Source organism: Mytilinidion resinicola (assembly GCF_010093595.1).
Source record: "Mytilinidion resinicola strain CBS 304.34 unplaced genomic scaffold BDZ99scaffold_29, whole genome shotgun sequence".
Lineage (NCBI taxonomy): Eukaryota > Fungi > Ascomycota > Dothideomycetes > Mytilinidiales > Mytilinidiaceae > Mytilinidion > Mytilinidion resinicola.
Window position 1 is genome coordinate 465,026 of NW_022985465.1, and position 26,700 is coordinate 491,725.

Here is a 26,700-nt window from a genome sequence, read left to right on the forward strand (position 1 = left end):
CTCAGCCAAATTATGCCTCGTGTTCTGAAGCAAGCCCCCAAGCGAAAATCCCGCCCGCGCCACTTCACCCCACCTTCTGATCTTGTTCACAGCCCCGGGAACAAGGAGAACTACACCATTCCGAAGACACCATCACACTGTGGAGTATTCTGGGGCAAGCTCTATGCACAACACTGGGGCAGAACCGCCACAGCTGAAGATATTCAGATTATCACTGGTGTATCTAAGGACTCTCAGCACACAATTCTAGCATCAAATCAGCCAAGATCACATCACAACCAAGGGCATGAGTTAAGAGGTCGCAAAAGAGCTCTTTCTCCTAGCGACACTGCACGAATTGCGAGCCTGGTGAAGGATAGAGAGATATACCCAAAAGAATCAAGTCAGCGCCATGGGAGGATCTTGCTATTAACGCCGGTGCTGAGCCCCCAGAAACCTGGCATTTCAAGCCCCCTGAGTACCGGGCTTGTGAAGCACAGTCAATTCTCAGGGCATGCAAGAAGGATGAAGGAATTGGCAACTATATTATGGAAGAAGAAACCCATAGAATCAAGCGACCAAAAGGCAACTTCTGGCGCCATCAACCAGAGTTTGTTCACAGAAAAGAGACCTCAAGCCTGACAATATTCTTGTCAAAACCTATAACCCACCAGATTGCACGATTACTGATTTCGGCTGCGCCTCGGAGGAAAAGGAAATTGAGTATGATTGGCCAGGGACGGTACCTTATTTGGCTCCTGAACAAGTTGAAAAGCAAACCCACGGTCCTCCTGTCGACTGTTTGGCTTGTGGCCTAATCGGGTCAGAACTGATTCGTAGACCACGAAGTACTGGCCGACTTTGGCCAGGGGAACAGCTAGAAATACTCCAGACATGGCTATCAGAGTCTAACTCTTCGATTGCCGATTGCTGCGAGGCCATGCTAGATCCTCACCCCAACTCGCGTATGACGATCAAACAAGCGGTTGCTCAGATTAAGAGTAATCGAAACCAAGAGACAGTGGCAGTGTTCACTGCAAGTCATAATGAGGAAGTGAGCAAGAAAAGGAGATATTGAACCTGCGAGCAAGACTGCAAACCCGAGCGTTTAGACCTCAATCACGTCATAGTACGACCCAGCCTTCAATCTTTCCAATGAACCTCTCAGCTAATAGGATTCAAGATCTTTGTAAGCTGAAGTCGTCCACTCCTTCCATAGAGGGGTGCACCATCCAACGAAATCACCAAAGCGTCGTGCCCTATCTTCTGCTTCGGGTTTGCACCGGGCAACGTGGACCAGTAGAGAAACCCGCCGGAGCCGGGGCAACCACGTTCTCAGCGAGTTGATCAATGGCTACTTCATCCGAGCAGGGAACCTCCCAAATATCGTCTCTTTTCTTGCTTGTATTGGCTTGCGCTAGCGGGCGAACCTGGCTACTTCAAGATACTGTTCATTTGGCAGTGCGTAAATACACATTTTGTGGTCGCCATCGTTTAACGTCAGCTCCGGGCAGAGAACTGACGGATCGGCTGGTCGCTCTACCAGATCTTCAACTAGATCTTTGGCTAGCTCTTTAGCTAGCTCTTTGGCTGAATTTTTCCACTAGCTGCTTACCTAATAGTGCGTCGAGGCTTTCTCCGGGGTCGCTGCCGCTAAATATCTGCTCAGGGGAGTTGAGCTAGTAGCTTAGCAAGCTTCCCTACTGGCTGCTCCCCTGGCTTAGCTGCTCGCAGTGTATCAAGGCGAGTTTTCTTGTCGATTTCATTCGCCGTAAGCATGGGGTTGTGAGCTGGTTGCTCCATGGACTTGATTGATTGTGTATCAAGGTGTTCCTCGATTTCACTGTCGTTTCTCGTCAATCCAATGAGAGCCTCGACTCGCGCTTCTAATGTGAAGGTGATGTGATGGCTCATCCGGGTGCTCGATATGATCTTCAAGCCCGCCCGGAGATTTAATCTCCCGGTCAGATGCTGTCGCAAGTAACTTGAGCTTCAAATGCAGCATCTAACATTCCAGTAGCTCCCAGAGAAGGTGACTCACGATGATATTCGGGGGATGCTGGTGAATTTCTAGATTCTCGGATGGTTCCTGAGCAGGTACAATTATTAATTAACGGTTTTGAAAAGGGGGGCAGATAAACGAACACCCCCTTTTGAGTAACCGCACATCCCCTTTCGAGTAACCGCACACCCCCTTTCGAGTAACCACACACCCCCCCTTTCATCTAATCTTCTGATTGGCTCGGAGGGCTGGAACCTTGCTCCGGGCATTTATTTTCACGTGCATCTACACGTGTATAGCCTTGCCGATTTGTATAGCCTCACGCATAGCCTTACGTACGAGCTCACGTACGGCTATATTTACAGCTACACTGTAAAATGGAGAGGCTATATAGCCATGCCGATTTGTATAGCCTCACGTATAGCCTCACGTACAAGCTCACGTACAAGCTCACATACGGCCATATATACAGCTGCACAAATCAGATAGTCTGCGCTGCAGGCTATATAGCCATGTAATTGCTTGTGTTGTACGTAGCCGATTTGAAGAGAGCATTTGGAATTAGTGAGCAAGTTAAGCGAGCGAATCGGAGGCTACGGAGCAGCCCTCCGAGCAAATCAGAAGGCGGTGAAGTGACAGGGGGAAGGGGGTGTGTGGTTACTCGAAAAGGGCTGTGCGGTTACTCAAAAGGGGGTGTGTGTTTATCTGCCCCCTTGAAAAGACATAAGTTAGTTTATTAAGTTGATTGAGTCTTGGCACTCAATTCAATCAACTGGGGCATCGTAGGAGCCCATTCTTGCTCCCTCTAGACGTGGGCGTTCACCTTCTGCTGGCGATTCCAATGCGCCAGCGTTATAGGAACCGGCTATGGCTCCCCGGACGGCTTCCTGACTAGTTGCCGGCACCGCCGCCATATCCGCCGCCTCCGCCGAAGCGTCCACCGTATCCTGCTCTATAGCTACCTCCGCCGCCGTAGCCTCCACCCCCACGGCCTCCGCCATAGCCACCTCCTCCACCGCCACGGGAGTATCCCCCTCCGCCTCCGCCTCTGCTGGACCGCTCGGAAGCCTTGTCAACGCGGATGGTTCGGCCATCGAACTCGACGTTGTTCATGTTTTCGATCGTTTGGTTGGCCTCGCCCTGCTAAAAGAAGCGAACAAAGCCGAATCCGCGGCTACGGCCAGTGTCACGGTCCTTTTGCCTCTTCGACGGTGCCGAACTCGTCAAACTTGGTGCGGAGGGTGGCATCATCGGTGTGCCAGGCAAGGCCGCCAATGAATAGCTTGGACATGGTGTTGTGGTGTTCGGACAGCGCTTTTTGATTCTGGGTTCACGAGAGTAACGGGTGGCAGCGCACGGTGAGTTGGTGCGCAGGTTGGTAGAAGAAGAGCTAATAGAAAGGTTGTTGTAGGCGCAAGAGTTTGCGACATGTGGGTGTAGGTGAGGAGGGTTGGTAGAGTGCAGAAGCTTTTGGCAGCTGGCACAATTGAATGAGGATAACATGAGTTGTATTAAGGTGCTAGCGAGTGGCTATACTTCGACCAAGCAGAGGCCGGTTTCTACTATGCTTAATCCCTTCGAATCGCAGATATGGATTTTGGGACCCTTGAGCCGCTGGATTTCGATACTTGGGCGCCTCTCCTGAACAACCCCAATCGTGCAATCGATATCAGCAACACTACACCCAACACATCCTTTCACATCTTTGACCTTTACTCACCTACTCATAAAGGCCCACTCTGGCAAGATCAGACAATACCTACTTATGAGGCGTGGCAAACGATAAGTTCGGCACAAGATTTGAGTGCTGTTCCACGGCAGAACGCGGCCTCCCTCACGGCCGGCACTGGAGTCCTCGATGATCCGCAAACGTCAAACCCGGAAACCATATTGCCGTCATCCCCTCAAGCGCTAGAAAAATGCTCTTGCCTCCACAAACTGCTCCTGATCACCGAGCACTTGGACCACCATTCGGCGACCGGCCCCTGCTTCAACACCCTAGCCGTTTTTCACCGAGTCGTCCAAATCTGCGAACGATACGTGCAATGTAAAGAATGCGACGAATCTCTGGCCGAGATACTTTGCGTTGCAGCTTTGCGCCGGGCATCAGTGTGCAACAGACAAATTGCTTCGGTGACGCAAGGTACCGCTTTCGCGGCCGCTGAGGAGAGGAAATTCCGATGCAAGATCGGTCGCTTTGAGACGGATATTGTTCTCGACGTGTGGATATACAAAGCTGTGCTTTTGAGTGAGCTACAGCGGGCTTCAAGCATTGCAACGGAGGTTGAAATGATTCTGGGCCCTGGCAGCGTGAAGAGGCGTCTGGTAGACTCTAACGCGACGTTACCATCAAGATATTGTGAAAAGCGTTCACAATGATATCCAAGCTACCCTGTATTCTCTTCAGAGTCCCTGAACTTCTAAAACTCTATCTTTCATACCTCTAGTTGAACAATCATGAAGGCCGCAATGAGTCCTGAGAGTGCACCTGATCGGAGTACCCACCCAATAACATCCTTCACGTCAAAGTGTGATAACGCAAAAAGGAGGAAGCTATCGATCAGAGCAGAAATCATTTGCGGCGCTGAAATCTCTAAATTGTGCAGCCCCATGGCACTTCCAATGCAGAGTCCAGCGCGCTTGCTGCCTCTTCCGGTTGAATTGGTATGCTCGTTGGCTGGTGCAGCTTCGCTCAGCTTCGCAAGGTCGTACCCGATCAATACGGATGGTACCCAAATGGTGACTGCCCAGCTTTCCCCGGTCATCGAGAGGAGCATCATTCCACCAGGTAGCTGTTGATGAAAATGGTGGAGGAGGTAGCGACGGAAAAAAGAATATGGGATGAAGCCCATAAATGAGCCAGTGTCTGTCGGCTATTCTTTGTCGACAGCTTTGCCATGGACAGTGGCATTGCGAAAACGACGAAGAGTCTAATGAGCCAAGTTATAAATCCCGTCAAGTTACCCAGGCGCACTGCTTCGTACCATAGTTCGTCATGCTCGGCAATTGCAAGTTTTAGTCTTCCGTTCGTCATATCATTCAGATCAGGCAATGCAATGAGGGGCCGAATTGACTAACAGAGGTCACTTTTGTAACTGTAAGTCTTGGTTAGATTGTCTCTTATGAAGAAGATGTACTGACTGACCTGGAACTGTAAAATAGAATTGGAAACCACCCGAGCCACGAAGCAAATTGCACAGACCTTCATCGAGAGTTCTGGCATCCTCCTGGCAGCGTCGGATAAGTTCGCAAGAATAGAACCATTGTATAGGTCTTCAGAACTTCTATCTAGAGACGTCTGACGTTCTTGTATCGATATGCGCGTGAGGCCTGTCGTACATATCAAGACTACGGCGGCAACCAGTACCAGTGAGTGGAATCTATCATGACCGAGAGGTATCCATTTCGAAACATCTGTGAAGCCTATTGCGCACATGGACACATTTCCTAGACTCGAAAACCTACTTGCCTAGGCGTTCTGCGCTCTGTGTCACGTGTGCGAAGATCCTGGTCCACGGTGCAATGTCTTGGCTGCAGTTGTCCACAAGATCTATACAGTGCAGTACTAGCTTTGCCTCACAGGATCAAAGGTATTGTGCACGAGCACGTGATCGTCCCGCTCGGGGTGGCCGAAGCGTTCGAAAGTTCCGGAGTATATCGAAAGATCCGAAGTATTCGAAGTCTAAGCGAGCATAGAATCAGTGTCACCCCCCAAGATACCAATTAGTCTCTCAGAAGACGACCGGTAATCCGCCCCAACTAATCCTCGCTAGGCCGATCGCTGCAAACGTGGGCCGACTCAGTCGAGTTATCACAAAGTCCAGGTTATCAGTCGGCGAGCATAGGGTGATTATCGCCTTATGCTCGCCGATGCCAAGTGCTTGCTGTAGAATACAGCGGATGAACCGAAGATATCTAATCTACCAGTGCTTCCTATAGTCAACCAATCTTCAATCGCATATCCAACCCTCATTAGTAAATTGGCTTCAGTTCAGATTGTCAGCGAATTTCTAACCGATCATGGCAATGACCAAGCCATTCTGTCTCGGCCCTCGGGTGATTCTCACATCTTTCGAGAGGAGATATCAAGCCCATCGAACGGGTTTCCGTTGAAAGCATTCCTTTGTCTGACCCTGAGTCTCTCTCAGAAACCTCCTCAGCAAACACTCCCATCACTAAGGAATTAGTAGACCAGCAAGGGCTCACTAAAGACAAGGCACCGCACGAGACCACTGCAGCTCAAATCCTCAGCATCATCGAGAGCTATGGTGTCCATTTCGAAAGGGGAATTGGGTCCTGGGACGCCTTTGACAAATTCCTCCCAGTGGTGGCAAAGCAGGTTGAGCGTAATGAGCGTGTTCGCCTCCTTCTTCCAGGCTTCCCATTCAAGTCACCGAATTCTAAAGACCTGGTACTTGGTACCATGCCGGATCTAGGCGAAGAGCTTGCCCTCGCTCATCTGAATGGCCTTTGCGAAAATATCTCAACCGTCTATGGACAAGGAGCTGAAGTTCAAATCTGCTCAGATGGCGTCGTATACAACGGTACCTTTGCGCTTTGGCCGTAGCTGAAGATGATCTTTGCGAACCAGATCTGCTGACCTTCAACAGATCTTGTAGGCGTTCCCGATGAAACTGTCTGGGATTATGGCGAAGCACTGAGAGAAGTCGCTGTGAGAAACGGTCTGCACAACATTACGTTTATTCGACTTTCGGACTTGCTGGATCATCCCGGGCATCACTACGATGGCAGGGAAAGCGCGAAAGCCTATTATGCTCAGCATGTCCCTCGCATTCGCAGAGAACTGGTCTACCGTTACGGGGACCCGGATTTCGACGTTGAACTTGCTATCAAGTCCGATAAAGACGTGGCGTTAACGTATTCGACCTGTGACGCAGTCTTGACAAAGGACCTTGCTGGAAATGATCGGAATCAATCAATGTTCCCCGAAGCCGTTGCACAAAGCATGCTTATTCGCGGGAAGGCGCATGGTACCGCCCTACAGGCCAATCGCAGGGATTTCATTCGCCTATCTATTCACGACTCCGTCGGCAAGGGAAAGCTTTCAGTTTCTTTAATACCTCATGAAAGAGGCTCCATTGGATTGATGCCATGGCGCTCCTCCGTTGCAATCGATGCCGATGGTTCTTATCGCACTGTCTACCCAGACGATGTGCGAGACACCCACGATCTTATTCGCAAGAATGGCCAACCGTACTTCTTCCGCATCAAGTCAGACCTTTTCGATTGGAGCAGCTCTGGTCTCGCGCCGTCAATATCGAACATCTTTACCCTTGCGGTCTGATTATTCGGCCAATCAGCTTAAAAAGTGACTCTGAAAGCGTACGAAGTGTTTTACGAACGCGATGAAGACGAAGATGACCTCGCCGACGAAGAATGGTTGACCGAGGATGATAACATAATGCAAGCTCACATGCAGCAATTGATCCACGGCGCTGAAGACTAAACCTTGGCTCGATGGGGCTCTATGGCGGAAACACACCGTTATGGATATCTAGTCACCCTTCTCATTGCATCCGCGACCAATTTGTCCAGGCTCTACCTTATATGGTCTGCAAGGTGTCTCGAGCCTATACTGAATCTTGCATCGATTCATCGGCCTGGGGGCCCAACCAATCTAAGGGAGCTTCATCTTGAGCACCTTGATGATCGGGATGGCTTCAACTTGTCGACGATAACCCCTCTATTCTCCTTACCTTCTCTAGATCGCCTCACGCTACACAATTGCTTTGAAGCACTCTATGAGGGGTCTGATTTTAAGCTTGCCCCCGGGTCGTCTCAACTCTCGAGCTTGATTTTACACCGCAGTGCGGTGAGCTCGAAGGCTTTGCCATCGCGTGTCCAAAACTCCAAACGCTCAGACACCATCCTTGGGATCCTTTCCGGGCCCGAAAAGAATTGATTTGGACGGCAGAAGAGCTCTTCTCCGGATTTTTCTCCTCTGCACTAAACCTCACCGACTTGTGACTCAACTTCTCCAACCTCGATTTCAGAGATCTTCGAAAGCTTGCAAACTTGCATCTGAATTGGACCGGGATAGGCAGCTCGGATGACTTGAAGTGTGTTCCGAGCTCAATTAAGTCGCTTACTGTCACGCACTGTACTGGTCAAGTCCGAACAACTCTCAAAAAGACACATTTGTTCAATTTAGAGCAGCTCAAATTCGTCTACGAAAGCATAGAGATATTGCTAGGGAGCATTGATCAGACTATGGGTATAAAGTCTGATATAAAACTTGGGGGTGCGGAAAACACAAAGACATATTTTTCGATTAAGTAAACAGGCGTGTCTGAAAAGAAGTCAAATGAACTCTTGACGCTTTATCCTGCTTCCATATAAGTCACGTTTTGAGTGACTATACCATCGTCAGTCAAACCCAAAGGTTTCACGTGATTCATTCTCAGCTCTATACAGCTTTGCTCCCCTGACATTAACGAGGTCCATCAAGGTTCCCAGTGAAGTATAAACTCCTTATCGTCGGCCTTGTCAAGCGCTAGCCTTCGTAAGCCGTCGGGCTCAATATACTGAACAAATTCTGCACAAGTTAGTTGTATTTGTCTCGAATCCAAGGCCAAATTGGGCTCAGATTGTAAGACACGTTTCTTCGAACGTAGAGCCGAATTGGGCTCTCAAGCCAGGGTATGAGCAGGGTTTCGCAAGCTGAGCTGCTTACCACCCCTGTGGAAAATCGTGGCAGGGTAACGCATTTGCCACGTTTCAGAGCACGGATTGCGTTCGATCGGACATTTTACAAGCCACGATCGCAGTTTCACAACCTTTTTTGGACGACATGCTACGGGCGGAACGCTTCTTATTATAGCAAATAACTTATAATAGAAGAGAGCAGCCCAAACCCTCGGTCGCGTAGACCGGTCCGAGCCCCGCGCCTTCTAACGAGTGGAACGCATCGCCACTGCGGCTCGTATTGTGGGAATTCATGCGGTTGGCACTGCCATTCATGGATTGGCACGTCCCTGGCTCTTGGACGGGATCTTACTAGCGATGGCGCACGAGCGAGCCCACTTGCACATGTGAATGTCACGTTATCCTCCACTTCAACTCCAGAACCGTAACAGTTTCAGCTGTAATCATCATAGATCTAGATCGGGAAGATTCGTCGAATGATATCGACAGGTCGATCTATGCGCCCCATTGCGGTATCTCCAGATGTCCTGATAATTAGCTTTGCATAGCCAGCAGAATTGAGTTCCGCATTTACGGCATGTCATATGATCGCATCCGTCATTTTTCTCAATTCTCCAGCCGCATTTTCTTCCAGGACGCCGCCTACTCGTCTCTTTAACCTTCTTTTTGCTGGCCGCTTCCTCCATATCTCTTTGACGCAAAGCGGTGCTAGCATCGTATTGCACACACGTAAGGCCATCATGCCACGGGACCTTGTGCTTGACGCAAGAACGGAAGTCGCACTGGGCGCATCTCAATATTGGATTTGAATCAGCATGCAGCTGTCCAGAGTGGCAGCCGGGTCCAATACACCAACACTCAGGTTGAAATTGATGTGAACTCTGATTTCTATAGACGTCTAGCTAGTTGTATATATACTAGGGGAAGGAAGGGGGCCACCCCCAGGGTGGCGCGCTAGTAAGTTCAGATGAGCCCTGCACAGATGAGGCTTCAGCTCAGTTCTCTACAGCTGAGATTTCAGCTGGGTTCTCTACAGCTGATGTTCGGAGAGTAGCTTTCTGGCATATGAGTTGTTGATCCTAGGTTGTAGTGCTGCAACCTGAGTCCAACGGAACTCTGGATTACCGGAAAGAGATGTGCGGAGTACCAGGTTTTCGTATTGCTCGTATATCTCTGATGTAGCAAATACTCTGACATCAATGTCGTCGAGTTGTTCGCTGCACTGAGGGCAGATCAGGCTGTCATGGCCGCTGCTTTTGAGGCGTGACGATATCCATGAGGCGATACAGGGACGGCAAATCTGGGACGGATGACTGCAAGCGGCTGTGATGGATGATGGAAGGGAAGCTCTCGGGACGTCATTGGTGCAGATCACGCAACTAATAGTTGCTTCTGGAACCACAGCGGAGGAAAGAAGCTGATGGGCAGTACGTTGGCGCTTGCGTGCTTTCTGTTCATCGCCATCGAGCTCTTTCGCTGGAACACGACGGCCGGGAGGCTTAGAGGAACGCGCACATGCTCTTTTGGCCTGAGACACTTTAGGGCGCTTTGAAGGCTGCTCTGGCACAGTCGCAGGATCCTCGTTGTCACTCAGCATGATCGGATTGTCTGGTCTCATGTAAGTAGATGAATATGGTTGGGAAGCAGAGTGATGAAACTCTGCTGACATACTCACCTTGACGGCCTATGCTAGTTCTGTCTGTGCCTTCTGTGGCACCATTCGAATTGCGAAGAGCTTTAAGCTTGCTACTCAAGGGATTGTGAAGAGGCGCTGCGGCTTGATAAGATCTGGATATATTACCAATGTCGCCGAAGGAAATCGCTGTTATTCTGGCAGCATCCGGGTACAACGCGGGTTTATGCGTTTGGCCGGCATCATTTCTCTTTCGGCTCGCATTAGCAAGCAGCTGCTCGAGAGTTGAAAGATCTTCGGCATCAGGATCTGCTTCTGCATCGGCGATGCCATCGTCTTCAACAGGAGAAGGGCAGGTAAGATCTACGAATTCAACCTTGGTAAGGTCGAGATCGCCGAGAGACTTGAGAGCAGTACTGCTCATTCCTAGGCTGAATAAAATAGAAGTCATTGCAAACTGAGGCTAGAAAATCTGAAGGAATCGGGAAATTGCTTTCTGCTGAGGGACGAAGAGTTTAAATCTGGGCATTCTAACGGCAGAACGCCGTCTTATATGCTATTTGCGATACTCGCAACTAAGTTTGTTAGCCGGCCGCCTGAACCCAAGACCTTGCATTTCACGTACGACAGTGGCGTTAAAGCATGAAAATGGCTGACCAGGTAGTTCCACCCTTGAGGCTTTCCTTGCTCTCTTGCGACAGCTGCCTACCACCGCCTTTCCCCTTTTAGAAAGATGAGACTTCGAAGTCCAGGAAACTGGAAACCCGAAGATGGCCGCGCAAGGATCACCTTGCCACCAGTAGGCAGATTTCGGGGTCCTGCCGCGAAATCGCGATATCTCATAGGGTAACTTATATTCGCATGTTGAATCGCTCGAAGGCGAGTCTCCCGACATCTTCAGCAGAGCAGAAAGCCTAAATACACAACAAGAGGAGAAGGTTATAGGAAAGCTTAATCGAAAAGCCTAAATATAATTGAATGAGTGAGTCCTAGTGCTGCTTAGAATGTCTCCTAGACGAGGGCCAGAATGCCGCCTAAGATTAGATCCTGAGCAGGATCACTCAGGTTGCAGCACTACAACCTAGGATCAACAACTCATATGCCAGAAAGCTACTCTCCGAACATCAGCTGTAGAGAACCCAGCTGAAATCTCAGCTGTAGAGAACCGAGCTGAAGCCTCAGCTGTGCAGGGCTCATCTGAACTTACTAGCGCGCCACCCTGGGGGTGGCCCCCTTCCTTCCCCTAGTATATATACAACTAGCTAGACGTCTATAGAAATCAGAGTTCACATCAATTTCAACCTGAGTGGATCCCTGGCTCCCTCCAGTCTTGATACTAAATAGAGAGAGAGCACTCTTCAACAGCACACCCTGACAAGCACAATCCCTTCAGTCGTATTCTACCGCTGCCTACCTTGCCTTCGTCAGGCGCACCTGACACTAACGAACTCCTAGTGATTCCGCCAGCAATCACCATTCCAGTATACCAGCACCTCCCTCATCGCTAGCGTGGATCCGTCAATCCAATGTAGAACCTCAGCAGTTGCTTCTTATCCTCGGTCGTGCCGTTGGTAGGCTGGCCTAGTGCTGCTAAGACCCCATCTAGCGCAGGATCTGTCATATCCGAAAGATGAGCGTGTGTGGCAGGAAAACCTGCAATATTAACGTTTGTTGTAAGGTCACGGAGTGCGGTAATAGCGGTGTCGGATAATCTAATACTAGCGTTGTCAAGGCGGGCAATAGAATTGTACTCGCTGTATAGTTATAATTAGTTAGCAGATAAGCAGGACATCTAAATAGTATTCACTCACATTGCCTGATGTCCTGTGGTGATATCGGTGCGGAGTTGCTGTATCTGGTCCCGTATCTGTTGCACTATCCGCTGCTCCATCTGCTGCATTTGTGTCTGCATCTGCTGCATCTGTCGCTGAGTTTCTCGATGGTTTTGCTGCATCAGTTGCATGATTGCATCGCCCTGAGCAAGTGCAGGAAGATTGGCAAAATTTGCCAACTCGGTGGCGGCTTCCTGGAGTCCGTGTGCTAGGAGCCCAAGATTTGGTTGTGGGCCGCCGAGCTGAGGGGGATTGACGCCTGCCATGGCTTCGAGTGGTGGGAAGGCTTCGAGTGGTGGTGGGAAGGCTTTGAGTGGTGGGAAGAAGACTTGAAGAAGTGAGCGTGGTGCGGTGTTATATAGTGTGGTTGGAAGTTAAGCAAACCAGGCCTCGTGAATCGATTGTCCACATCCTGCCTGCCCTTCTGCCACCTCCTTGGCCAAACTCGTGAATCGCTTTCGGCCCCTCTTTGCTGATCCATGCTGCCACTGTAAGCCATCTTGTTCGCTCTCCCAAGGTCTTCCTCTTTTTTCGATGCTCAGGGAAGGCATCTGCTCTGGAGAGGCCATCTGACTTAACACGACCGATTCTTCGGGTTCTGATGCCTGATTCATCTTCTCAGGCTCATCAATCTTTCACTCGGTGGCAGTGATATGCGCTCTCGTGTTTCTGCATAGCCTCCACCTTTTCTTTCTCGAGCTCGGAGATCCTGGCTTTGAGCTGCTCTGTTTTTGTGATGCCCTGCTCCACCTTATCCCAGTCCGCCTGGGTAAGCAGTCGTTCGTATTCTCGATAGTAGATTCAAACGTGCGGATAACGTTTTGGGCTTTGTCAAGCTCTCGATCCAACAAGATACGTTTATTTGCCATGTTAGTGAGCCTAACAATTGCCTGCCCATGTTGGCTGTGTAGAATGTCGTAGGCTCGAGCACATTCGAAACGGGCTTGTCGTTCATGTTTTAAGGCGTTCTCAAAAACCGCAATGACGATGTTGTCTTCTTTCAACTTCTTGCGAAAAATTGCGATAGTCCCGCAAACGTCACGGGGCTTTTTATCAATAGCGATTGATTCTTGGTCGGTCGGATAATGCTGAGGCCGAGCGCTATTGCGAGGATTGGAGGGGAATGCTGTTTCTCTTCTCGAGTCGACGCGAATTTCCTAGAGGGGTAATTGCTTGATAGGCTTTCTGAAAGCGTGGTCTCAACTCTTACCTTGACATCCTGCTCTTCAACAGTCTTTGCAATGCGCTGAGAGGCCATATTGAGCTGAAAATCGATGCGTATCGGTAGTTCGAGGGTAGGATTGGTGCCTCTTTGCTTGAACAGTCGCGGTGTATCATTGTTCTCCACGATCCTTCTAAAATTGCGTGGTTCTCGAACCCTTGCTGAGCAAATGGACAGCCACGGAGGGGCGGCAACAATGCTTATTTTCGCTGCCAAGGGAGCTTTTTTGGCCCCTGAGCTGTCTCTCGATATGGAAGGGTCCAGCTTCAACTCCCTGGAGTCCTATTAGGCTCCGCAGTATGCGTCCAGCAAGGGCAACAGCACATATCACATCTTGTATTCAGTCCGGAGGAAGGTTCTGAGTTTCCTAAGATTTCAACGCCACTTCTCTCAAGAAACCTTAATAATGTCTAATGCAGAAGTACTTTATCTCTAGAGTCGTATCACTCGAAAAGCTTTGCCAGGACCAAAACTGTCTCCGAAAGCTGGTTGCACACCAAAAGTTACAGTCTCAGCTTCAGTTCCTTGCGAAGGATACAGATGAGATAATAAGGAGCCAGGAAGCGTTGGAACAAGCTATGGAAGAGGCGAGAAGCTGGCTCAAGGTCAAACAGGACGAAAGAATAAGGACCTTCGAGGACAAAATCAGCATGCGCTTGAATGCTGAAAGATTTACGGCTCTAGACCTGGAAGATGCGTCGGCATGGTCTAGTAAATCAGCAGCTTGCCGACCCTTGCGATCAAACTATGCAAATTAGAGAGGAAATATGAATTGGCTGTACGGTCACCACCCTCCCCCGCTACCACTTCTTCGCCGCGGCCGACGAACGCGATCGACAGGCCATCTAGCGCACCCTAAACATAGCCCTAGCAATGGTATGAATAGCAGTACCTCGTTGCGGAGGGCTTTACCAAGACCCTTACTCAATTAGTTTGTGGTGGATGCAATTCCATATGCGCCGGCGTAGTCAGACCAGCTAGAACCTCAGCCGCCGTGATTCGCTTTTGCTGATCGGGCTCCAGCATCCGTTGTACTAAAGCATGGCCACTCGGAAGTTTGAGCGCCGCTTCCTCCATCTCGATCGTCCATCTAGTTAAAGCAAAAGCTGCTTCTCCAATCCCTTTAGGAATGTCACGAATAAGCCAGCCGCGGCCCTTTGGCAAAGAAATCACTTTCAAGACGAAGAGCATAGTGACTCCAAAGGCCCAGATGTCACCGGGAGGGCCACGCTTCTTTAGAAGGGCGACCTCGGGAGGGATGTAGTATGGCGTGCCGCCGTTATGAATCTGGCCGTATCTGGTTGCCTAGCCGAAGTCACAAAGAACAGCTCTTGATGTGTCCGCGGTAAGTAGAATATTCTCGAGCTTAATATCGTTATGCGCAACATGATTCCGGTGGATGAATTTGAGAACGCTACTAATACCACATAAGACTCGGTCTTGAACATCGGGCGACATGGTTGAAATCCCCGATTCGTCGGCTAGCTTCCCTAGGTCAGAGCCTAGGGGCTCAAGCCTGAGCGCTAGCAATCGAGCATTATGGTCGAGGAGCCGGATCACGTTCGGATGCCGGAGCTCACTGAGTATTCTGTGCTCGATCGTCCATTCACCAGCTGCTGCTGCGATAGTGTCAGGTTGTTGGCAAGTCTTGACGACAAACACCTCGCCATCGCGGTTGATCTTGGTAACTTTGCAGCGCGCATTTTCGAAAATAATAGTTTCGCTCTCAAGTTTAGGCACCGGTTTGTCTGAGGCCGTTGATCGGTCCGCTTTCGGCTTTGAGATTAAAGCAGGTGGCTTTCGTTTGGCTTTTGATTTTCCGTTCTGTGGAAGCTCTAGGTAGATCATGTTGATTGGAATTTTCTGCTTTACGTGTGGCCTTTTCAGTTCGTTGTTTCCTCGTAAGAGCGATGTCTGCATTAGTACGCGCATCGCCGGCAGTCGAGTAGACTACCTTGGGAGCGAGGGAGCTGTTATTGGTACTCAATTCCAGAAGAGGAGTAAATTGTTCCACGGGCGGTGGAAAGACTCGAAGTCTGAACACGATCTCTTTGGTGAGCTCTGGGCGCCAGATTTCGCCTTTAAGCTCTTGATATGCCCCGCAAGGCACACAGGTATCGGGTCCATCGGTACGCTGATCGGCGGATACTTGGTCAGACCAAAGGCGGAAGACAGTCGTGGAAGTGTTATGCAACCTTACTGCGTCGGTCGCGGGAATAGGGTAGAGAAGCGCATGCCTCGCATTAATATACGCCGTTTCGTCGTCGGACGGAGGCGTTTTGTCACCAAATAGGGGCGTTCGGAGCACTACATAACTTGACGGAGTACGTATTCTTGGCCAGCTAGCCTACGGAGTATTGTACGGTTAGCTCGGCTACCTTGATATAGAACACGGTTCCTATACTTAGCCCTCACAGTTCTACGGTACGGCTACGTAAGCCTCCACACACACAGAGTATATATACGGTGTACGTAGCCTAGATAGATGCTCATCCAATACATCACTTATCTCGTTCAATGCATTGTTTCACTTCCATCCTCATAACTATCACGGGCGCTTCCAAGCTGGAAAAATGGTGTATCACGATCCTGTACAACTTTTGTCGACGCCGCGTCGCCGCTGTCTGGAGAGGTTTTAGAGGAGGCTTGTGGTCGAAATACCTTCCTCATATTCCACCTCGGATGCATATCATACGGCACAAAGGCGAAGCACACGATACGAACAACGAGGGAGATGGACTTGTCCCCGCCTTGGCTCTTCATGCAGAGCATTCACGGATGTACGGGCGGCAATGGCCACCACGATGCCAGAGGCTGCTGTGTGCTTCTTGGATCGCCCTCTGCGCAGAGAAACGCATATCTTCTTTTACAAAATTCACAGGTCGGAGGCGGAGCCGAAGAGTCCGTGAGGCGGGGCGGATGAGGGAAGATTCGGACGGATATTTGATACCAGTGTATTGCATCATTAAGCGCACGGATGAAGCTAGAGAAGAGGCGAGGGTTTCATATCTGCCATCATCAATAGCTCAGCTAGGTCGCAATGATGGATCATGATGTTATGCCTTTGTACCATCTACTACGCACAGATGCAGGTGGTTCTAGTGATTGATGCAAAGCTCGGGGGAGCTTAACTCGGCACGAATTCATGAATCCCAATACTACTACACAGCAAGCGCCGCATCACTACTGTTCAAGTGTTGAAGTCGCAATTCCAGAGGACCTTGACGCACCGCATCTCCTTCACGAGCCGTAGGCAATGGATTCACTCAGGTTGAAATTGATGTGAACTCTGATTTCTATAGGTGTCTAGCTCGTTGTTTATATACTAGGGGAAGGAAGGGGTGCCACCCCCGTGGCAGCTCTCTTGATACGTTGCTGGTTACATCCTGTTACTTGATGCAGAACTGATACCGTGCTGCCGCACTGCTGTTTCACTACCTATCAGCATGCTATTCTGATACGTTACTAGCATCTGAGTTGTTGATCCTAGGTTGTAGTGCTGCAACCTGAGTGATTCTTCCCAATTACACTGCTGACAAAACGGCTCGGTCGGTCTGTGCGAACCCATGCTTCATTTTGATACTCTGTATTGATTCCGATTGGAAACCCAGCTAGATTAGCAAGCAGGAGAGGTTATATTAAGCATACGCCCGACGCGCATCCGATATTACAGAAACTGCGCATATCATTCATTCTTTGCCTCACTGAGCGTTATTAGCGAACTACGGCTTGAAGAAACCTCAACACTTGCGAATTATTAATATGAACCATCATCGGCACCAACCATATAAGCTAGTACTTCTAACTTTGCAATCGGGCAAAATCACTCGGCAAAACATCAATCATCATCGGCAGGGCGCCGTTATCGCTTACGCAAATCACGGCGTGAAGTAGGATGATTGACGAGAGGGCACAAGACTGTTCATTGCCAGCCCTGAAGCATAGGTAGTTGTGTTAAATGTGCACTACACCTAGCTATCCTTCACAGTAGTGTCCACGTTCTCTTTCTGTCGCATTAGGTATGCCATGATACCCCAAAGCCCTCGCATGGCTTCTGCTCTGTCCTCAATAACGAAGAAATCATACCAGCGTGTCCGCTGTAGTGTGGGTGAAGCCCACGATGCATCTTTGGGGAGATCTTTTGGTAAACCGCCGTCCGTCAAAAACTGGACATACAAAAAGTGGACTCGCAGCTTGAGTATGCTGATATGGTGGTTGAGTGACGAAACCATATAGATCTGGTGTATGATTAGTACATTCTCGATTGCCTATTACTAAACCTATGAGCCACTCACTTCATCCCATACCGCACCAGAACTCTTTCCAATGGCTTGATATTCGACTTTGGGATCCCAGAAGCCGTCTTTGGATCTCATAAGCTTCCAAGCCTCTGCAGCCGGCACTCGCCGCCTCTCTTTGCTAACCTCGCCCTCAGGGCCTCCCCATCGAGGCCGAGTAACCCACCATTTGCCGTCTCCGGGTTTCTTCTTAGTCTTGCCTTCTCTTGCCCGCTCTTGAGACAACAGCAACATGCCGCCAAGCTCTCGTATTACATCAAGCACAGATTCTGCTTCTAAAGAGTCCGTGCTTCCGAAACCCGTCTCCGGTCTACACTGAACACCCATCACAGGCCCTTCCAACCAGCCTGCACGGACCCTCATACCATCAGCCGGCTCTCGCCAAGCCACGGCACTCATGCGTACCGGGAATCGAATGTTTCCCAGAGCCAGCGTAGGCGGGTGACGATGAGGCACAAGCATCAAACCAAAGGCCGAAGCAATGGGCTCGAGAAAACCTCCCACGGTGTTCAGGCGAAATGAGTGCGGCATCTCGGCGCCGTTTCCAAGCCTGATGCGGCGATATGTGCCTGGTATTCTCTCGGCTGGCTCTGCAGGCTTGTCCGATGACCAAGGGGCTTTTGGTGGCTGGGTTTGAGCAGGCACTGAGACGCCTGAGTGTATTGTGTGTGCTGGGATAGACTCGACATGGTGGGTGGGTACTGGGGATTCCTCGGGTGATGACTCTGTTACTCTCTTCGCCTTCTTGCGCCGCGGCTCCTTAACGTTCGTTGCCTCGACTTCGGCTTGTAGGTCACGGTCATTTGCCTGGGCGTCTTTGGAAGCCAAGTCGGTGGTATCCCAGTAGTAGGCCATGCTGTTAAGGCCTTCCCAGAAGCGGCGAAATCGAGCAAGGCAAGGTGCAGGCTGGGATAATCCAGGGACGCTAGTTAACACTGAGAAGGCATCTTCATTGTCGCAATAGAGTTCCTTGGCTCGGGCGTAGAAGTCCTTGCGATCTGGAGGTTTCCTGCCATTGCTGAGCAGGTGATTGCATGGTTCCAGTTCAACGCCCTCTTCGAGAGGCTTCGTCCAGGAGGCAGGCGGCAGAAACGATAATGCATTTGGTGAACTGGATAGCAGTGATTCAAAGTCGACTGCGGGCTCGCAGATGACATTGAAAAGGGCTAAGTGGCCTGTAGTCACATCAGAGGGCCTCCTGATGGCGGCGAATTGCGCAAAAAGGCCGGAAGCTTCGCCCGTGATCCAGTTCAGGGGGTCCCGAGAGACGTGTGGAAAAGAGGGAAAGGTGACGGGCATGGGCTTCGAGGGAGGCGCCCGCTCTTCCGCAGCCGCTTTACGTTTCTTCGGACGTGCCTCAACTATATCGCACTTATTGGTGTTGCTAAACTTGTGACAAATCTCTTCCTTGTGGCCCTCTCTCGACGGAAGCAGCACAATAAACCTGACAATTCCAGCGTCTGTGGAGCCTCGGACCTGGATGGTAGATCTGTGATGTAACGTCTGCTCTCGGTGTTTGAGGGTATTATCATCCACAACAGTACCATTCGTGGATGTGTCTTCCAGCATTAGGGCACCATTCATGTCGATAAATATCCGAAAGTGTGTATTGGATATGCGCGTCTCGGAGTTGCTAAAGACGAAGTGGCAATGTTGCGGGTGTCTTCCAAAGATAAATCCCACATGGGGAACCATTGTTTGAGAAGACATCCGCAATGCTATGTCCTTACCCGCGGTCGACCTCCTCTCTCCATTGATGATGATGGTTCCCTGTTCCCCAAGGTTGAGCCCGGATTCGTCTTGAAGAACGTGTTTGGTCGCAGTTCCTTGAACTGTGCAGAAAGCTGCCAGAGACGCCGGGCGTAGGATGCAGGTCACGTCCGAGATATTCGAGTCCCCGAGCCTAGAATTGTCCATCTTAAATAACGCGGCAAGTGTTCCTATGCGCGGGGGGACATAGAGGCTGTTGTGATGGCGGGAGCTTCGGTGGTTAGGCAGCTGGGGTCGAGGAGGGAGGTGCGTGGTGTGTGAGAAGTGTGCAATAATCGAGGTGCGAGGGCACGGGTTACAGTACCACGTAGCACTAAGACAAAAGTCTGGTCCGAGAACCGTGCACTGCCCCACCAAAAGTGCGTCGCGTGCCAGACGCGACACCTTTCATCACCACCACCACCATGCCTCGACGCTCCTTTGGCCAGGAAATCAGTAGCACGTGCCGCCGGATTAGTGCGATCAGCCACCAGATGGGTTTGGTACGATCGATACGATCGATGCGATCGATGTGGTCAGTGCGCATCTCGTCCTCGTCATTCCAAAGCCCCGCTTCGGCAACACGACTCCCGCTCAGAATCTTCCCCACGTTTCCAGTCTAACGCCGCCGCGCACAATGAGTCTGAAGATTAGTGCCAAGTCTACTGAAGCACAGGCCAAAGCTAGACTTGACTCAACTGAGTGGAAGCGGTACCTGGTAAGCACAGGGCTATGAGCCCAGCCCAGCGTAGCCCTCATTGACAAAGATCGGTAGTCCATCACAAAGCAAGAAGCTAAAACACTTGCTGCAGAACATCGGGAATGGAGCAGTTGGGTTCAAGTTCATGCAGACGCCCAAGCGAACGTCCTAAGGCGTGTTAATGAGCAGCTAGAGGCAGAGAAGATACCCAAAATACATGTTGATATTCTTGATTGGCGCATGTCCCAAGTCGTACGGAGGGTTTCTTGTTAGTTTTCATATCATACTAGTTAAAATGCCGTACTAAATTATCTTAGCACTAAATACGCCGCAAAGGGAAATAAGCAGCCTAGCCGATCGACCCCACGAGCAGCCACCGGCGGAGCAGCCACCAGCTAAGCAGTTATCAGCTTCAAAGATGCCATATGATCCCGTAAAAGACGACGCCATGCACAATGGATGAATGGCCCATGCAGACTCCTAAAGGGGCTAGTGGTGGATTATTAGAAGTAATAAGGGGGAGTGGCTGTCTAAAGATTGTTTTTAATGTCCTAAGTATTTCAGAAACAACGCCATGCCTCTCTATCACCGTGACTTGTGCGCAGATAAGCATCAGAGACGGCAAGCGATGAAGCGCGCTGATGCTCAGGCCGATCCTCGCGAAGTCATGGCTGATTCGACCGTCGTTCTTGGTCCCGGCCCTGATTACATAGCATGTTGCAGCCGACGCGGCTGAGACGTCCTTCAGCTCGTTGCCTTACCACTTCACTCCTCACCGGTTGCCTTCTTTCAACTAGCTCAGGGCCCACATCAGCCGTCGTGGATATCAATCTACTGCTCGAGCCTCACGGGGCGTACCTTGCGAGACTTACTCTCTCTCGCACACAACCATATCTCTGCAAATCACCGTAACCTTTGGCGCCCATCACCTCGATGGGACGCTTCTTCAAAAGGCAGTAGAAAGCGGACACGGACTCTCGGTAGGGCATCACAAAGTCAGTCGTGGCATTACTTTTCAAGACGAAACACAGCAACGGAGTATCATCAGCCAACCGCTTCCCGTCCACGAATCCGAATCAGCTACCACTACCAATCCACCACAAACAATGTTCCGCTCTCAAGGAGTGAAACAGCTGATCACGACGTGCATGGTGGAAAGGCCTATCAATGGTTCGCGCACACTGGGGGACAGAGAGACAGCCTAGGTGATTGGATTGTTGACTCGTTCCTCCAGAGACTCACCCGCAGTGTGATATGTCTTCTGTATCCGCCTGATACCTGTCATACCTCGTTGCCTGGCTACTCGTCGGGAGTGGGCTCCCGTGCCCGTGCCCCTGCGCCTTGCTGCTGGCTTTAGAGCTACTCAAGCGCTCCGAGAACTACTTGTTCCAAACATCAAAGGCTCAAGGCGACAACCTGTCGGGAGCATCGTCCCCGGTCCGTCCAGTCGAGAGCGTTTAACTGGTGAGGTGTCGTGTGGTTAGGATGTTAACTTCGGCCAGCGAAGGCGGGCGGAGCAGCAGAATGATTGAGGTTGTAGCTATAGAGACTCCCATGAATGGGCAATGAACATGGCCATTGCCTGCTTTCTTCGCAATCCATTACTCCAGCAAACCCATCAATCTAGCAAATCATCATCATCATATGCCCATGCACGCCCTGCCAACTCTAGAACTGTATAGCCATAGCCACCATCACCTCTACGTTCACCACCCCGCCCCCTCGCTTTACTCTTCGCCGCCTACCCAGTAAACCGTCCGTCATCTATCAACCTGCCATCATCTACCATGGGGAATGTTCTTTCCTGGCTTGTTGCCCTTCGTCAGGCAAATGGACTTCCTGGATCCTTCATCGAGGTTGCAAGAGACAATTGCCTCATCAAGGGCAATCTGGAAGGCTTCGCAACCTACGTTTCGCCAGACTATTCCATTTCAAACGAGCAGCTCGGTCAAATATATGCCATTATGTCATCGGTGGTTGTGCCTCGCCCTGTTGTAGTTGTTGCTCCATCCCTCCAACTCCAATTGCCCCCTCCCTGGTTTGGGCGAGTTTGGGCCACTGACTCAGGTTGCAGCACTACAACCTAGGATCAACAACTCATATGCTAGAAAGCTACTCTCCGAATATCAGATGTAGAGAACCCAGCTGAAAGCTCAGCTGTGCAGTGTTCAGCTGAACTTACTAGCGCGCCACCCAGGGGGTGGCCATGCTGAATAGACCGAACGCCCGGTGGCGCGTGAAAGTGATGAATCGCGTCCAGACTCCGTTTTCACGATGAAATCTCTCGTGTTCTTCCACGCGCTGTACCAACACAGTGACTTAGGTTGTTATTGATGTGAACTCTGATTTCTATAGACGTCTAGCTAGTTGTATATATACTAGGGGAAGGAAGGGGGGCCCATCGAAGCCTACAATAAATTTCCATAAGTGACGATAGCTACGGAGGGTATTATGATGGCCTAAGGGTTCTGTCAGTCGGTGGAATATCAGAAAGGGCTGGCGCTGATAGGGAGAGCCCTCTGCACCCTCCCACGTCTCATGCTCCCCTCCTCTCAATCCGCGTCTATGGCTTCTATATCTGCCACCTCTTCAACATGTTCTCATTGTTGAATCCGGAAGACATTCAATCTACCCCCAGCTTCGGCGTCAGTGGGTCTCCTCCCAACTTCTAAGGCTACAGTGAGATAAGAGGTGAACAGTTCGGTCGGGCTTGGGGACTTTGGGGTTTCGGAGCGAGAACTGAATCAAATATCTGTTTATTATCTCCGAGCTCGGACCTTTCGGTTTCGAACTTGATATTGATGCGCAATGATTGATCGTGATGATTCTTCACATAGCTTCAGTTGGGAGAATCGTTCTCCTCCGCTCATGCGCGTCCTTCAGGCTGTCTAAGAGCCAGAAAATCTTGTATGTGCAGAAAGACCCTCTCACAGCGGAATTAGAGAAGACGGGAGGGTAGAACTACTGTCCAGATAAACTGAGTAAGGGAGCTTTTCGCGAGGAAACTCGACTGGGGAAATCGTAGGAGGAGGAGAGCGAGGATATGGAGAGGTGCGTAGGGAGGAGCGGAGTCTTCGTGAGACTTGCAGGAGACGCTCCAGGAAACGCCGTCTGCCGGACAGGAGTCAACGAGGTTGCTGTACCCTCCGCTGATTTGAGCTGGAACCTCAAGCTTCCCACCGTTCGAACGCTGCGCTGGTAGAGCATTTGCAGATACCTATGCGTCAGCCAGGTACCACCTCATCGGAGGGCGTTTGCAGATATCTGTCCGCCAGCTAAAGTCTATACGCCACCTCATCGGTCAGGTCCTCATCGGAGGACATTCGCCGATACGTATTCGACGGCCAGGTCTTTACGACACCTCATCGAGGACAATCGCAGATATGCATTCGCCAGCCAGGTCTTTACACCGCCTCATCGGTCAGGTCCATCCGAAATTGAAGGTCGTACGGCCTACGGTGCTCCTTGACATGCTGGTCTACAGCATCTTCTCCCAACCACGGCTCCAGCGCGCCTCGATATCAACCCCGGCCTACCCACGAGAGTGCGCATCGACCTCATTCTCATCCGGCTGACAGTATCGAAGTCGGGGAGGCCGCCTTGGCTCCCAGGAGATTTCGGGACGTGCTCCTTCTTGGGCTCCATGGCCTTCTCGCACCGGTAGTCGAGAGACTGCCGGGCCTTGTCATCCTTGAGCTTGTGATACTGCAGCGGCTCCGTCGGCGAGGGGCCCGAGGCGCCGAGGCGGCGGAAGACAAGGCCCTTGAGCCACTCGGGTCCTTGTGGATGAACTTGATGGCCATCGCCAGACAGTCGCCGCCCGCCTCCAGGTGGCGGGCGGCCATCAACTTGGTGTCCTCGTAGCACTTGGGGCGTCCACGCTCGACGGTCTCCCGACACAGCAGGTTCTGCAAGCAGTCTAAGTGGCTCGGCGCCGTCATCCAACTGCATTGGTTAGCCAAGTCGTACACGGTTGAATTCTGCTCTCACCTGAATCAGCTCTCACAATCGCCCAGCTCTCACGATCAACCAAAACCTCTAGCTCGGATCTCCTGCAAATCGCTTGAGTGATCGGAAGGGAAAGGATCCGCACTTGGTGATGAATGTTATTGTGTTCATGAATGCTCGGTGAGTGGCATATGAGCCTGCCGTAATCATCGCTGATCCGGTCGGGTATTCAGCTTCTATGGTTGGAGCGAGAGTCTTTTTTGACGCCAATGAGTGGTCTTGACCGTGTGGTCATCCAAGGTCGAATTCGCATGTCGCGAGCGCAGCCCTTGATCTCTCCTTTGGGACGATGCCGCGCCCTTGCATCTCCACACGTTGGAGCGCACGATGCAGATGTGGAATGTGGGAGATGTTATGTTTCAGCAAAGTCTGCCTGCGTCACCGCCCGGTATGCAACCTTGAGATCCGACATCTTCTTTATGGGGATAGGCCCGAGGTCTTCGAGCTAGCCCTCGAGCTGTCGGTTGGTGAGGCGGAAGGGGTTAGGGCGGGCGTTGCCATCATGATGAGGGCCGGGGGAACCATGGGTCGCCCGTGAGGTCTGTTCCAAATGCCGCGAGACAACAGACTTCGCTGGCCGTGCGGTCTTGCTTCAACACCGCCATTTTTAGTCGCCATTATTGTATTCAAGCCCTCGTTGTAGGTCATCGGTCGGCGATGGACCGTTCGGCGGCAGACTTATGTCAGCCAGGGCGGAGCGTGTCCGCTTCGAAGGGCGAGCGACGGAATAGAGGGAGGATGAGGGCGTCGATCTGCGCAGCTTAGGGAGGTAGTCTGCAGGTATGTTGCCGCCTATGGGAACGGGGACCTTAAGAGGAGCGAGGTACCGGAATTTATGCCTTCCCGACGCCCCCGTGCCTTGCGTGCATATAATTCACACTGCTGACGTATATTAGCTGCCCCATCCCGCTGCGCTGGGCATCCATAGCCCCGCGAACCGCACTTGTGCTCCGCTCGATGGATCTGCGGGTGGGTGGTTAGCCTTTCAGAGAATTCGCTCACAGCCACTTGACCTATGAGCTGAAAAGGCCGTCCCAACGACTTCCGCGACCTCTCCCACGGAAGCGAAACCTTTCACTGAACCACCAAACGGATCTCTGAACACAGCAAGACCGCTGCATTCGACACCAAATGAGACGAAACGAACTCCATGGCTCTGCTGCAATAACGGTACAACTCACCATAGTACGATATGCTTCCAATCACATAGGCAATTTCTAGGAAATAGCATCCTACTGGACCAACACCACCGCCGCCACCACCGCCTCCTCCACCACTACTACCTCCTCCAATGATTGTGGCGAATCAGACCCGAGGCCGTACTCTTAGCCGGAGCTCTAGTATCGAACTCTTTCTAACACTCATCTAAAAAGTCGGAGCAGGATTGGGAAAGCCAGTCCCGATTTTAGGTTTGTCGAAGTCGCTATCTTCCATATACACCAAAGATCATCACGGTTAGATATAGCTTAGACACCATATGCAAAGCAGATGGCTCTTCCCGATTAAGCCCTGGCCATCGAAGCGGTCATGGCCGCGTGTCCACATGTCTTCACCATAGCAGCGACAGTCGCAATCGATGGACCATAGATGACTAGGCGTAGCGCTGAGGACAGAGCAATATTCGACACAATCCGCCAGATGTGGCATGCTATTGATGGAGGGAATAGTTCCGGCCGGCGCGATGGGGTTGAGGTGGTTGCGGTTGCGGGCTTCTCTGTTCTCGGCCTAGCGGATCTTGGTGGACTAGATAAACCTGCAGAGGACGACAGGTTTCTGTAAGCAATCAGCACGGAAGGTAGTGGAAGAAAAAGATGTTGAATTGAAGTTGGAGACAGCGGTCGACGGTAAGGCCAGGGCTGCCAAGACTGGTCGTAATCTAGCTAAGTGAACGGGCAGTCGACTGTCCGTCTATGTCACGTGCTGTACGCTCTCCGTGCAACGGTCTATCTACACGTCCCGCATCCACTGGTTTCGACATAGGACATGGGAGCTCGACAAACTTCTCAGAGTCGCTTTGCATGGATCCACGCCGTGGCGGGGATGCTGTATCTTTCAGGCCTCTCGAATTGGCAGTTTGCGCAGCCTGAGCGGTGCCGACCAAGTCAGAACCCGGAGAAATACCAGCTGTCTGATGGGCAGAACTGGCTAGAGGCGAGTGGCTCACGATGTCCTCCTCCATGTCCTCCTCGTCGGCTTCTGAGCCAGAATCCGAATTGAGGGCTTGTTCACCGACCAGGTGGGCTATTTCTGGCCGGTTTGCGTCCATGAAACTTATCAAGACTTTGTCTCCTTGGCTCGGACGGGTCCGTCGATTAGACGGTTTTGTGGGATTTTGCTGCGGGATGAACGGTGGCGGCGAGGGTGAAGGAGTAGCCTTAGGATGTACGGGTTCGAGGCCAGGGGAACCTGGACAAGCGTCATCATCATTGTAATTGGACATTTGCCAGCGTGCTGAGAGGCGAGCCTAGCCTCTGGGTGTGAGAAGAGGGAAGGAAGCTAGGCCGATGGCCTAGGATCGGTGCTCGATGGAGTGCCAAAGCTAATGACGCAAAGTCGCACAGGGCCCTAGACGAAATGAATGCGAATTCGGCGTAGCGTTAGATGGCGTTAG

General features: G+C 51.2%; 12 protein-coding genes across 12 annotated transcripts; 4 read left to right on the forward strand and 8 right to left on the reverse strand.

The window, feature by feature from the left end:
• Nucleotides 1-12: 12 nt before the first annotated feature.
• BDZ99DRAFT_482542 (uncharacterized protein) lies at nucleotides 13-1,057 on the forward strand (the record flags this gene model as incomplete). The annotated part of the gene is made up of 2 exons (XM_033722494.1): nucleotides 13-589; nucleotides 654-1,057. The coding sequence occupies 2 exons, from the start codon at nucleotides 13-15 to the stop codon at nucleotides 1,055-1,057; spliced, it is 981 nt and encodes a 326-aa protein (XP_033569976.1).
• Nucleotides 1,058-2,872: 1,815 nt separating this feature from the next.
• BDZ99DRAFT_491982 (uncharacterized protein) lies at nucleotides 2,873-3,272 on the reverse strand (the record flags this gene model as incomplete). The annotated part of the gene is made up of 2 exons (XM_033723137.1): nucleotides 2,873-3,124; nucleotides 3,192-3,272. The coding sequence occupies 2 exons, from the start codon at nucleotides 3,270-3,272 to the stop codon at nucleotides 2,873-2,875; spliced, it is 333 nt and encodes a 110-aa protein (XP_033569977.1).
• Nucleotides 3,273-3,391: 119 nt separating this feature from the next.
• BDZ99DRAFT_548418 (uncharacterized protein) lies at nucleotides 3,392-4,780 on the forward strand (the record flags this gene model as incomplete). Its single annotated transcript, XM_033726928.1, has 2 exons — nucleotides 3,392-4,306; nucleotides 4,445-4,780. Exons 1-2 carry the CDS (start codon nucleotides 3,572-3,574, stop codon nucleotides 4,778-4,780), a joined length of 1,071 nt encoding a protein of 356 aa, XP_033569978.1. The 5' UTR covers nucleotides 3,392-3,571.
• Nucleotides 4,781-6,215: 1,435 nt separating this feature from the next.
• On the forward strand, nucleotides 6,216-7,286 carry BDZ99DRAFT_400679 (uncharacterized protein; the record flags this gene model as incomplete). The annotated part of the gene is made up of 2 exons (XM_033716182.1): nucleotides 6,216-6,525; nucleotides 6,592-7,286. Coding segments are annotated over 2 exons (1,005 nt in total), but the record flags the coding sequence as incomplete, so codon positions are not given.
• A 1,807-nt stretch (nucleotides 7,287-9,093) lies between these two features.
• On the reverse strand, nucleotides 9,094-9,501 carry BDZ99DRAFT_400676 (uncharacterized protein; the record flags this gene model as incomplete). The annotated part of the gene is made up of 1 exon (XM_033716181.1): nucleotides 9,094-9,501. A coding segment is annotated over one exon (408 nt), but the record flags the coding sequence as incomplete, so codon positions are not given.
• A 251-nt stretch (nucleotides 9,502-9,752) lies between these two features.
• On the reverse strand, nucleotides 9,753-10,043 carry BDZ99DRAFT_363046 (uncharacterized protein; the record flags this gene model as incomplete). Its single annotated transcript, XM_033714709.1, has 1 exon — nucleotides 9,753-10,043. A coding segment is annotated over one exon (291 nt), but the record flags the coding sequence as incomplete, so codon positions are not given.
• A 1,408-nt stretch (nucleotides 10,044-11,451) lies between these two features.
• Nucleotides 11,452-12,378, reverse strand: BDZ99DRAFT_548422 (uncharacterized protein; the record flags this gene model as incomplete). Its single annotated transcript, XM_033726929.1, has 2 exons — nucleotides 11,452-12,034; nucleotides 12,092-12,378. 2 exons carry the CDS (start codon nucleotides 12,376-12,378, stop codon nucleotides 11,785-11,787), a joined length of 537 nt encoding a protein of 178 aa, XP_033569982.1. The 3' UTR covers nucleotides 11,452-11,784.
• Nucleotides 12,379-12,747: 369 nt separating this feature from the next.
• BDZ99DRAFT_482547 (uncharacterized protein) lies at nucleotides 12,748-13,370 on the reverse strand (the record flags this gene model as incomplete). The annotated part of the gene is made up of 2 exons (XM_033722495.1): nucleotides 12,748-13,269; nucleotides 13,323-13,370. 2 exons carry the CDS (start codon nucleotides 13,368-13,370, stop codon nucleotides 12,748-12,750), a joined length of 570 nt encoding a protein of 189 aa, XP_033569983.1.
• Nucleotides 13,371-14,258: 888 nt separating this feature from the next.
• On the reverse strand, nucleotides 14,259-15,182 carry BDZ99DRAFT_527106 (kinase-like protein; the record flags this gene model as incomplete). The annotated part of the gene is made up of 2 exons (XM_033726208.1): nucleotides 14,259-14,639; nucleotides 14,721-15,182. 2 exons carry the CDS (start codon nucleotides 15,180-15,182, stop codon nucleotides 14,259-14,261), a joined length of 843 nt encoding a protein of 280 aa, XP_033569984.1.
• Nucleotides 15,183-17,151: 1,969 nt separating this feature from the next.
• BDZ99DRAFT_428027 (uncharacterized protein) lies at nucleotides 17,152-19,160 on the reverse strand. The gene is made up of 2 exons (XM_033717178.1): nucleotides 17,630-19,160; nucleotides 17,152-17,572 (listed from the first exon to the last, which is right to left on the reverse strand). Exons 1-2 carry the CDS (start codon nucleotides 18,929-18,931, stop codon nucleotides 17,306-17,308), a joined length of 1,569 nt encoding a protein of 522 aa, XP_033569985.1. The 5' UTR covers nucleotides 18,932-19,160; the 3' UTR covers nucleotides 17,152-17,305.
• A 645-nt stretch (nucleotides 19,161-19,805) lies between these two features.
• On the forward strand, nucleotides 19,806-20,897 carry BDZ99DRAFT_428028 (uncharacterized protein). Its single transcript, XM_033717179.1, has 3 exons — nucleotides 19,806-20,099; nucleotides 20,157-20,349; nucleotides 20,399-20,897. The coding sequence occupies exons 1-3, from the start codon at nucleotides 20,019-20,021 to the stop codon at nucleotides 20,542-20,544; spliced, it is 420 nt and encodes a 139-aa protein (XP_033569986.1). The 5' UTR covers nucleotides 19,806-20,018; the 3' UTR covers nucleotides 20,545-20,897.
• Nucleotides 20,898-25,850: 4,953 nt separating this feature from the next.
• BDZ99DRAFT_179226 (uncharacterized protein) lies at nucleotides 25,851-26,630 on the reverse strand. Its single transcript, XM_033713037.1, has one exon. The coding sequence runs from the start codon at nucleotides 26,527-26,529 to the stop codon at nucleotides 25,966-25,968; it is 564 nt and encodes a 187-aa protein (XP_033569987.1). The 5' UTR covers nucleotides 26,530-26,630; the 3' UTR covers nucleotides 25,851-25,965.
• Between the last annotated feature and the right edge of the window lie 70 nt (nucleotides 26,631-26,700).